We start from the raw sequence: 11,876 nt of genomic DNA on the forward strand, positions 1-11,876 counted from the left end.
CTCTTTGGTGCGGAGTGAATAGTTTTCAGCAGAGGAAGTCTCATCTCTGGCGCCCCTCCCAGGTCGGCGCTGCCCACCTCTAAAGGAGCAGAAGCCCTGAAGGCGAAGGAGTTTCCGTCCTCACCCCCTCCAGGTCACGGCAGATGGGACCCTTTCTTTGCCGGTCCCCACCGCGGGTCTGGGATGGGGCGGCGTGGAGCCGTGCGCGCTCGCTCCAGGCCGCTGCTCCCCACCAACCGGAGGCACCGCATCCTTGACAGGTGTGGCCAGGGAGAGTCGCGGAGCTGCCCCCGGGTGCCACGACTCGAGACCTCAGCCTGCTGCGGCGCACGGAAAAGCCCGGGAAAAGCCTGGCAGGGGCGGGGAAAGGGCAGGGCTCCGAAGGGCGCTCACACGGCGAGAGACCGAGGGGCACAGCCGCCCCGGCTGCGCCGGCCCCCACCCCACCCGCGCGGCCGCCCCCTCTCCTTCGAGATCCACCCTCCGGGGGGTGGGGGCCGCGGCCCGGCGAGGGTTAAGGGGGGCGGGGCGCGGGGTGGCCCCGCCTCCGCCGTCGCGCCGGGTCCGAGCGCGCACGGGGCGCGGGGGCGGGTCGGAGCGGGCGGCGGCGGAGGGCGCGGCGAGCCGGGCGAGCGCGGGGAGCGGCGGCGCGGCCGGCGTGACCCACTGCCCGCGCCCGTGCGCCCCTGAGCCCGCGCCCCGCCGCCGCCCGGCCCAGCCGCAGGATGCGCGCTCCACTGCTGCTGCTGCTGCTGGCCGCCTGCGCGCCGCCGCCCTGCGCTGCGGCCGCCCCGACGCCGCCGGGCTGGGAGCCGTCGGCCGACGCGCCCTGGTGCCCCTACAAGGTGCTGCCCGAGGGCCCCGAGGCGGGCGGCGGGCGTCTGTGCTTCCGCAGCCCGGCGCGCGGCTTCCGCTGCCAGGCGCCCGGCTGCGCGGCGCACGCCTCTGCTGGCCGCTCGCTGCGCGCCAGCGTCCTGCGCAACCGCAGCGTGCTGCTGCAGTGGCGCCTGGCGCCGGCCGAGGCGCGCCGCGTGCGCGCCTTCGCGCTCAACTGCTCGTGGCGCGGCGCCTATACGCGCTTCCCGTGCGAGCGCGTGCTGCTCGGCGCCTCCTGCCGCGACTACTTGCTGCCCGACGTGCACGACGGCGTGCGCTACCGCCTGTGCCTGCAGTCGCTGCCGCTGCGCGCCGAGCCCGCCACCGCCCCGGAGCCCGCCGTCGTCCCGGAGCCCCCCGCGTCCGCCGAGTGCGTGGAGTTCGCCGCCGAGCCGGCCGGCATGCGGGAGATCGTTGTGGCCATGACGGCGGTGGGCGGCTCCATCTGCGTCATGCTCGTGGTCATCTGCCTGCTCGTGGCCTACATCACGGAGAACCTCATGCACCCGGCCTTTGGGCGCCCGGGCCTGCGCAGGCAGCCCTGAAGCGCGAGGCGCCCGCCAGCCCGGGCTCTGCCTGCCCGACTAGGGTGCGGGAGGCCCCAGGCCCTTGGCCCGCTCTCCCCTCCCCGCTCCTGCTCCCTCCTTAGGATCTCCACGCAGGGCTCGCTGGAGATAGATGGGGCACCCGCCGGCCCTTCCCAGGGCCTTGGAATCACCGCACGACCTTTCCAGCTGAGCAGCCGCCTCCCAAACTCCAGCTCGGGACTGGCCCTTGGGCCTGAGCGGAGATGCCAGCCGCGTGCAGGGCTTCCTCCGCTCTCCAGAGCCCTTGGGGGGGGACCGTCAGAGCACAGAGACCCTTCTCGCAAGAGCCGTTGGCACCCCCGGGCCGTCACCCTGCGCCTCCAGCCTGTGCCGAGTTGGAAGAAACCAGGCTGTCGTCATGGCTTGGTCACTGTGTGCTTTGCCAACTCAAGGGGGCCACTTGGAGCCTGTCCTCTCCCCGCCCCACCCCAATGGGCTTAGGTAGCTTCGTGCCTTAGTATCTCGGGCCCACTGCGGGAGCCAGCCACCCTTCCAGTGCTGTCCAAGAGGGTCTGTGGCCCCGATGCTGGCAGCTTGTGCGTGCTTCTGGCCAGAGCCCCCCTGGGAACCCTCCCTTCAAGCTTTGCAGGAGCATCCAGTTTGGGTAAGAAGCGTCCTGCGGTGTTTCCCAATGTGGGCATCTGACAAGTTGGGAGCCATGACTTAGCTCAGCAGGCGGCCCAGCGTCCAGCTGTTGTTTCCGGGGGTGAGTGTCCCCTGACCTCGGGGGAAGCTGGTAGTTCACCAGGGCTGGCCTCCCTCCCCTGCCTTTTGTGTGTCTGGTGAGGACTTTCCATGGTGACTGGGGGCAGGTGGTGGGGAGCACGAGGCCGGGTCCGAAAGAGACGCGCCGTATCCAGAGGGTGAAGGTAGATGCCCACTTGCCCAGCTGGACCTTCCACTGTGATCTGGATCCCAAGCCTCAACCACGGCATGACGGACAGCACCACGCCACCCCCTCCCCGAGCCAGTGGCCAGCTGCCCTGGATCTGGCTGGGTGCTGCCCCCTGCCCACCTACCCGCTCGCCGTGGACTGAAGGATGGCTTTGCTCCTCTCTGGGCAGACCTGAGCGTCTTGGCCGAGGCTCCCTCCTGTGCCAGCCGCCTGACGACGCTGGGTCCTGGGAGGGGCGAAGCATGGCTCACCCGGCTCTGCGTGAGCCCCCGACTGGCTGTCCTGGACCCGTCACGTCTGGAGTCACTGGCTAACTCCCCTCCCCCAGCAGCCACCAGCGACCCTCACACCAGCAGCCTGGCTGGTGCCCCCGCAGCGCCCACTCCCTACCTCTCTGTCCTTGCTCTGCCCGCCCCCAGCGTGGCACTGGTCAGGCGTGAGCCTGGCGCCAGTGTCTAAATGTCCATCATTCTTAGACCAAAACCACTGTCTTGTGTACTTATTTGGGAGCGGGGAGAGAAGGGTAAGGGGAGAGTTGAACCCCTTTTTCCCAGCTCTTCAGGCGTCAGCCCAGTGGTTGGTCCCGGACCCTTTGCCAGGTCACGTGGGGTTGGCCCAGGCCGGGAGCACAGGCACCCTGCCCTTGCGGCTTGTGGCAGAGGGACAGGCAGGCTGTCTCCCAGCTGGCCTGTCCGCCCTCAGAGCTTGGACAAGCATCTTCTCCCGGGCCCGCTCTGTGGGGCGGCGGTGGGGAGAAATAGCCCCACCTCAGGGATGACCCGCTTGAGCTGTGATAGGCAGCAGTGAGGTGGCTCCAGAGGACCCCCTCCCCGGCCTCCCCATGCGGTGCTAGAGCTGGGGGGTGGGGGCCAGAGGACGGACCTGGGGCGCCTGTGTGTGTGGCGCACACTGCGCCACCCCCTGCATTCCCTACTGGGCCTCCCCGACCTGGGCTAGGCCAGCCTTGAGTTCCTAGAGCCGGCTGTGACCCTGAGGGGCAAACAGCTGGGGGCAGGCCATGCTCTGAGGAGTGACTCATCCCCCCTCCCGCCAAGGGGGCGGGGTGCAGTGAAGTGTCTAGACAGCCAGCGGGAGTAGAAGGGGTTCCAATTCCTCCAGCTTGGCTCCCTGAGGGACCTTTTCCTCCTGCAGCCCTAGGCCACCCATGACAGGTGCTCAGGTGTCTTCCACAAGGGTGGGGCTGGCAGCCCCCAGTCCTCCATCCCCACCACATCCTGGAGGAGCCCCCACCCCCACCCCCACCCCCGGTCGCGCTCTCTGACTTGTGGCTGGTGAGTAGATGTGCGGCTTCCCTGTGCCCTGGAGGTGGGGGTCCGGATGCCTCGTTCCTCAGTCAAGACTTTGTCTTTCTCATGGTGCCTGAAGGTAACTTCCTTAGGCTTATGATTTTCTGACGTGGAGTAGAAAGAACTGCTCTGATTCTAATAACACTGAAGGGTTGCCTGGGCTGTCGGCCTGGCCCTTCCTTTTAAGAGCCATGCAGCTTTTTAATGCCTCAGTCTCCTTGTCCGTGAAGTGGAAACAGTCGTAGGACCTAACTCAGAGGCTTGTTTGGAGGCTTATGTGAGATCAGCCAGGCGGAGAAGAGTAAGTGGTCCGTGCTTGTTCCTGTCTATGCCACGACTTGATGTGCATCCAGGCCGAGACAACCCCGCCCCCCACAACCTGGCCACGGCTGCATCCCTAGCGTGACCCTGCTCGGAATCCTGAGGTCTTTGAAATTTCACCACCAAACACACTTCCTGCTCACTCCCCAAAGCTGACCTACAGCTTGTGTTCCTCGCTCAGCCAGCAGGAGGGATTCACGGTCATTCTGTGGACACATGCCCAATGCCCTGTGTGGCAGGCTCTGGGGCCCCAGCAGTGACACCGGACGTAAGATGTGGGCTGGCCGGCCTGCTCAGGCCCCTCCCTACGGCCCCCAGGGCAGGTGCTAACTTCCCCGGTCCCCCAGAGATTCAGGCCTCTGGCCTGCTGGGAGAAGCTGGTTTCATCAGCGCTGGCTTGTGAGGACCTCACACTCCCAGGAGCCGCTAAGCCGCGGGGGGCGGGGTGGGGTGGGGTGGGGGGTGGGCGGACACACAAACGCGCAAGCGGCATCAGGTGCGATGGAGGAAAGAAACATTTCTCCACTGGGGCAGGGCTGTGGGGCTGGCGTTTCCCTGGTGATCTCAGGATTGGGGGTCTGGGCTGTTGGAGCTCATCTACGGGGACAGCCAGGGAGCTGCTGGAGACCCTGGCCGGGGGGATGGGCAGTTTGGCCACTTCAGCCTGAGTCTAGAGAGTCCTGGGTCCCTAACACCCAGAGCCTCCTCCAGCCGCATCTCTCTGGGGACTGGAAGCGTGACCCCAGCAAGCGCCAGCCAAGAGGGGAGGAAGTGTCCACATCCCAGGGTGGGGTCAGGCTGCACCTTCTCAAGTCAGGAGCCCAAGGGCCACACACACTGCCTCTTTCTTTCAAGGTCCCAGGTATCCCCCCTCCTTTAGAGATGTTATTTCATTTCTATGCTGTATCTGCTGTCTTTTCAAACTTTCATTTTTTCTAATGACCTCAGTAAAATGTTCCCTCCATTTCTGATGCAGGGTGTTCTTTCGTAACTTTCATCGTTTTCCTAACTCTGTTTAGCTTATGATGAAGTATTCAGTTAAAATGTCTACTTGGATTTGGGGCATGCCTTTCTGGCTTGTCTTCTCTACCTACAGGGATGTCAGCACGCTTCTTTTCTTTTTTTCTTATGGAGAGTCTGGGTGGGAGTCACTCGCTGCTCTGTCCCCTTGGTCACAGGTAACGAAGCTGGGTTTACCTCGCTCTTAGGTGGGGAGTGGGTGGGCTGGGATAGCATTCAGAACTTCCCAGCTCTGCTGTTAACCACTGCGTTAATTACATGGCCTCACACGTCTGAGATCTGCCTCTCCTTCCCCTCCCCCACTTTTATCTGGACTCTCTCCCTCCTCTGTCCCGGGGTCTCTGTCCTGCTCAGCCTGGATTCCAGTGCGACGAATTCTGCCCATGCCCACGCTCCCTTCTTCTCTCGTGGCAACCACTCCGATGTTGTGCTGCTGATCTTGTTTTAAATTTTTACTCAACACCGCGTCTTTGAGATTTATCCACGTTGCAGAATGCACGAATTTTTAATTGTTTCTGTTCATTGCATGCAATTTCTAGTGTGTGTCCACCAGGCTGACTTGTCCTCAGCCCTGAGGGAACACGGGTAGCTGCAATGCTAATCATAATGTCGACATGAAAACGCTCATCCACACTCCTCAGGGACCCATGTGAGGATTTCTCTAGGTGAGGGGCAATGGATCTTAGGGGGGTGTGTACCTAACTGCACCAATATTATGTTTGTCCTTAATAGCCAAAGCAGTCAACACTCCCACCAGCAGGGCAGGTAGGTTTCTACTTCCGCAACTTCTCATAAATACTGTATTGTTCAGTTTTGTAGCCTTTGCCCATCTGTTGGCTGTGTAGCAGTAACTGGATTTGATTTTAATTTGCTTTCTTCTGATCACTGGAGAGGCTGCACACCACTTACTATTCCTATTAGCCATTTGAATTTCCCTGCTGAATAACTGCTTATTCATAATTTTTATACATTTTCCCACTGCTGTGGCCTTTTCCTCTTGATTTTCAAGAGGTCCACAAATACTCAGTGCTGTACAATAGGACTTTCTGAAATTATGAAAATGTTATCTGTGCTGTATTAATTTCCTGGGGCTGCTGTAACAAAACCACAAACTGGGTGTCTTAGAACAACAGAAATTTATTCTCTCATGGTACTGGAGGCTGGAGGTCCGAAATCAAGGTGTTGCCAGAGGTGGTTCCTTCCGGAGACTCTGAGGGAACGTTTCATGCCCATTTCATGCCTCTCTCCAGTGTCTCGTGTGGCCGGCAATCTTTGGGGCTCCCTGGCTAGTGGACACATCACTCCAATCTCCAAGGACACCCCTGTCATGGCCTCCTCCTGTCTGTCTGTCTCCTCTGAGCCTCTGTGTCTGAATTTCCATCTCCTTTCTCTTATAAAGACACCACTCACTGTATTACTGCCCACTCTAATCCATTATAATTTTTTTTTTTTTTTTTTTTTTTTTTTCGGTACACGAGCCTCTCACTGCTGTGGCCTCTCCTGCTGCGGAGCACAGGTTCCAGACGCGCAGGCTCAGCGGCCATGGCTCATGGGCCCAGCCACTCCGCGGCATGTGGGATCTTCCCGGACCGGGGCACAAACCCGCATCCCCTGCATCGGCAGGCAGACTCTCAACAACTGCGCCACCGGGGAAGCCCTATAATTTTTAAGTATTTCATTTACTTATCTATTTATTTGGTTACACCAGGTCTTAGTTGTGGCCCACCAGCTCCTTAGTTGTGGAATGTGAACTCTTAGTTGCGGCATGCATGTGGGATCTAGTTCCCTGACCAGGGATCGAACCCGGGCCCCCTGCATTGGGAGCACGGAGTCCTAACCACTGCACCACCAGGGAAGTCTCCTAATCCATTATAATTTAATTTTATTCCATCTGCCAAGACCCCTATTTTCAAATAAGGGCACATCCACAGGTACCAGGGGTTAGGGTATCAACATATTCTTTTGGGGAACACGATTCACAGTAGTCACTAGTCTAGTCAGTAGCTACTAGTGATTGTGGCTATTGAGAACTTGAAATGTGACTAGTGTAACCAAGAAACCACATCTTAAGTTTTAATTAATTTAAACCTAAGTTTAAATAGCCGTATATATTTAGTGGGGCTGTACTGAACAGCACAGTTCTAGATACATACCTTTGACTATTTATTTTTTAATTAATTAATTTATGGCTGCGCTGGGTCTTCATTGCTATGCACGGGCTTTCTCTAGTTGTGGCTAGTGGGGGCTACTCTTCATTGTGGTGTGTGGGTTTCTCGTTACGGTGGCTTCTTTTGCTGCGGAGCATGGGCTCTAGGCACGCAGGCTCAGTAGTTGTGGCTCACAGGCTCTAGAGTGCAGGCTCAGTAGTTGTGGTGCATGGGCTTAGCTGCTCTGCAGCATGTGGGATCTTCCCGGACCAGGACTCGAACCCATGTGCCCTGCACTGGCAGGTGGATTCTTAATAACTGCGCCACCAGGGAAGCCCCCCTTCGACTGTCTAGATATTGCAAATATTTTCTCCTATACTGTGAACATTGTTAACAGTGTCCTTTGTTGAAAACAAATCCTTAATTTTGATGACATCATCAGACCTATCTTTTTTTTCCCTATATGTTGTATGCATTTTTTTTGGTGTTAAGCAATCCTTGCACACCCAGAGAATACATAAATGTTCCCCATGAGAATATTTTTTTCGACTGGCTTTATGACTTTACTTTTCATATTTAATTGTCTAGTGGTCCCATTGTATATGGTGAGGTAGGGATCCAACTTTTTATATCAGCACACTGAGCCAATTTCCCCAATCCAGTCTGCAGAAACAATCCAACCTTTTCCAGTATGTGGTGGCCCCATATCATACACCACATCCCCACAGGTGCATGGGTCTATTTATGGGCTATGATATTCTATCGGTCTGTTTGTCTTTTCGTACAGTGGTACCATATTATCTTTATTATTATAACCTTAACATTTGTAGGATGAGTTTCCACATTGTACTCTCTTTATTTTAAATTTATATATTTATTTATTTATTTATTTATTTTGCAGTACACGGGCCTCTCACTGTTGCGGCCTCTCCCATCGCGGAGCACAGGCTCTGGACGCACAGGCTCAGCGGCCATGGCTCACGGGCCCAGCTGCTCCGCGGCATGTGGGATCTTCCTGGACCAGGGCACGAACCCATGTCCCCTGCATTGGCAGGCGGACTCTCAACCACTGTGCCACCAAGGAAGCCCTATATGTATATTTTTAAAAAAATATTTACTTATTTAGGCTGCACCAGGTCTTAGTTGCAGTATGCAGGATCTTCGTTGTGGCATGCGGGATCTTTTTTTTTAGTTATGGCATGTGGACCCCTTGGTTGCGGCATGCAGGATCTAGTTCCCTGACCAGGGATTGAACCTGGGCCCCCTGCATTGGGAGCACAGTCTTACCCACTGGACCACCAGGGAAGTCCCACATTTCACTCCTTTAAAATGGACTTAGTGAGACTTCTGATTCCAGCCAAGATGAAGTAACAGGGACCAGAATTACCCTTTCACCTGAAACAACTAAAAAATCATACAAAATATGTGAAACAGCAGTTCAAAATACATTGGCTATAATGCAATGAAGGACCATGACCTCTGAGAGAAAGGAAAGAAATGAATTGAGTTCTGTGACTGCTCCAGCTTATTGTCTGGAGGATTTTCAGGATGCAGAGCAAGGAGGAGAAACTCAGGCAGAACCCAATATTGTTCTGAGTTGAGTGGATGGATCTGGGAGGCCAGGGAGGCCAAGATGGCTGGAGTTTGGGGGGGCAGAACACAGAATAAGAAAGAGGATGTGGGGCTTCCCTGGTGGCGCAGTGGTTGAGAGTCCGCCTGCTGATGCAGGGGATACGGGTTCGTGCCCCGGTCCGGGAAGATCCCACATACCGCGGAGCAGCTGGGCCCGTGAGCCATGGCCGCTGAGCCTGCGCGTCCGGAGCCTGTGCTCTGCAATGGGAGAGGCCACAACAGTGAGAGGCCCACGTACCACAAAAAAAAGAAGAAGAAGAAAGAAAGAGGATGTGAAAATCTATAGCTTAGGACTGACTAGTGTGTGTGTGAGGGAATCACCAGGCCAAGAAAGGAGCCAACAAACAGGATTAGAGGCAAAACTCCCCAGAGTTCAAGCAGGGCCAGGAGCAGTGTCTCTGACAACCAGCCAGAATGCAAACCCACCCCCGGGGCACCGATTACACATGTATCAGCTGCTGGAATTTGCCCCACAGCTCACTGATGCTCTGTTTATTTTTTCTCTTTCATTTTGTTTCGCTTTTCTGTTTCATTTATACTTTTTATTTATATGTCTTCAATTTCACTAACCTTCTCTTCTTCAATGTCTAATCTACCATTAAACCCATCCAGTATATTTTTCATATCAGATATTTTAGTGCAATGTATAAGAGAACAAGTTGGTAAATTGTACCTTATCAAACTTAGGAAATTTGTCCTTCAAAAGACATTGATAAGAGAATAAGACGAACCACAGGGAGAAAATATCTATAAATCACATATCTGGAAAATATATACATAAACTTAATAACAACAATGATAAATGCACAAATGATTTGGACATCTCAGCAAAGAAGACGTAGTGACGGCAAATAAGCACCCAAAATTATGCTCCATTTCATTAGTCACTAGGTAAAAACAAATTAAAAACACACTGAGATACCATGAGGTACCTCGTCTAAAAATGTCTAAAACTGAAAAGACTAATCACATCAAATGCTGGCAAGGATGTGGAGAACCTGGAACAGTGCTCATGGGAATGTAAAATAGTGCATCCACGGGACTTCCCTGTCAGTAAGACTCCATGCTTCCAATGCAAGGGGTGCAGGTTCGATATCTGGTCAGGGAACTAAGATCCCATGTGTGGCATGGCATGGCCAAGAAAATATGAAGAAAAAAAATAGTACATCTGCTTTGTAAACAATTTAGCAGCAGTTTCTTAAAAAGGTAAACGTACATCTAAACATATGATCCAATCATCCTACACCCAAGCATTAAGCCAAGAGAAATGAAAGAATATGTCCATACAAAGTCCTCATTCATGGGGACTTCCCTGGTGGCACAATGGTTAAGAATCCCCCTGCCAATGCAGGGGACACGGGTTCAAGCCCTGGTCCGGGAAGATCTCACATGCTGTGGAGCAACTAAGCGCGTACGCCACAACTACTGAGCCTGCACTCCAGAGCCTGAGAGCCACAACTACTGGAGCCCGTGAGCCACAACTACTGGAGCCTGCATGCCTAGGGCCCATGCTCCACAACAAAAGAAGCCACTGCAACGAGAAGCCTGCACACCACAACAAAGAGTAGCCCCTGCTCGCCACAACTAGGGAAAACCCACGCACAGCAATGAAGACCCAACGCAGCCAAAAAAAAAAAGAAAAAGAAAAAGAAAACGACTCATTCATGCATGTTCACAGCAGCCTTATTTGTAATAGCTAGAAGCTGGAAACAACCCAAATGTCTATCAACAGGTTAATGGGTAAACAAAATGGGGTATATCCATACAATGGCATACTTCTCAGCAACAGAAATGAACTATTTATACATGCAACATTATGGGTGAATCTCAAAATGATTATGCTGAGTGACAGAAACCAGACCCCCCCCCAAAAAAAGTTCTCTATGATTCCATTTATATAAAATTCTAAAAATTACAAACGAATCTATACACCAGGAAGCAGCTCAGTGGTCACCTGGTGAGATGGGGGAGCAGGGAGGAGTTACAAAGGGGTATGAAGAACCTTTTGAAGGGGATAAATACTATCTTGTTGCTATTGTTTTTTAAAATAAATTTTATTTATTTATTTATTGGCTGTGTTGGGTCTTCGTTGCTGCGCGCAGGCTTTCTCTAGCTGCGGGGAGCGGGGGCTACTCTTCGTTGCGGTGCACAGGCTTCTCATTGCGGTGGCTTCTCATTGTGGAGCATGGGCTTTAGGCACCCGGGCTTCAGTACTTACGGCGCATGAGCTCAGTAGCTGTGGCTCGCAGGCTCTAGAGCACAGGCTCAGTAGTTGTAGCGCAGGGGCTTAGTTGCTCTGAGGCATGAGGGATCTTCCCGGACCAGGGCTCGAACCTGTGTCCCCCGCACTGGCAGCCGGATTCTTAACCACTGCGCCACCAGGGAAGTTCCCAAGACTAGTTATATTTCAGCTTGGGGTTCCCACACCATGATGAAAGTATAAAGTTCCTCAGATGTTGGTAGCATAAGCACAGACAATGCACAGAGGGCTCTGACACCCACCTGGGCACCTTCTCCCTCATCCCTGCCCAATGAGCACTCACTGAGTGCCTCTAGAGGAACACTTCTAAATGCACTGCACATAAGGCAACAAAGCCATCTGGGCTGGAAGTGGAGGCCCTAGCCCTCTGGAGCTCAGAGTCTATGAACGCAGTGGGGCAGAGACGTACAGAATGCTAAGTGTTCAGAACCACAGGAGTAAGGTGAGGGTGACACTGGGAGCCTAGAAAGGCCAGCGGGAGAAGAGGCGGGCGCAGGTAAGCTTTCTGGAAGCTGGGGTTACCTATATGAATCTCAGTGCCTGGACTAAGACTTGAGGTATGGGGGTGGCATACGCAGAGGTAAAAAAGGCATGGGACAGTTTTCAGCTGGTGGTCCCTTAAGTTCTAAACAAGAAGCAGGGAGAAGTGAGGTAGGAAAGCTCGGTATTGCACCGGTACCGTCAGACCATAATGTCTTTGAATTCAGGAGCACATACTGGAGAAGCCATGGAGGGGGCCTTCCTTTCAAAATGTAAACAGAGCTATTATTTGTGGTGGGGGTAAGAGAAAATACACATCATAAAATACAAAGTTAAGGAATTCAAACAAGT

At 54.6% G+C, this 11,876-nt stretch overlaps 1 protein-coding gene across 1 annotated transcript; it reads left to right on the forward strand.

The window, feature by feature from the left end:
* Window positions 1-725: 725 nt before the first annotated feature.
* Window positions 726-2,841, forward strand: FNDC10 (fibronectin type III domain containing 10). The gene is made up of 2 exons (XM_067023169.1): window positions 726-2,169; window positions 2,528-2,841. Exon 1 carries the CDS (start codon window positions 726-728, stop codon window positions 1,419-1,421), a length of 696 nt encoding a protein of 231 aa, XP_066879270.1. The 3' UTR covers window positions 1,422-2,169; window positions 2,528-2,841.
* Window positions 2,842-11,876: the final 9,035 nt, after the last annotated feature.

The sequence above is a fragment of the Kogia breviceps genome, chromosome 1 (assembly GCF_026419965.1).
Source record: "Kogia breviceps isolate mKogBre1 chromosome 1, mKogBre1 haplotype 1, whole genome shotgun sequence".
NCBI classification, from domain to species: Eukaryota; Metazoa; Chordata; class Mammalia; order Artiodactyla; family Physeteridae; genus Kogia; species Kogia breviceps.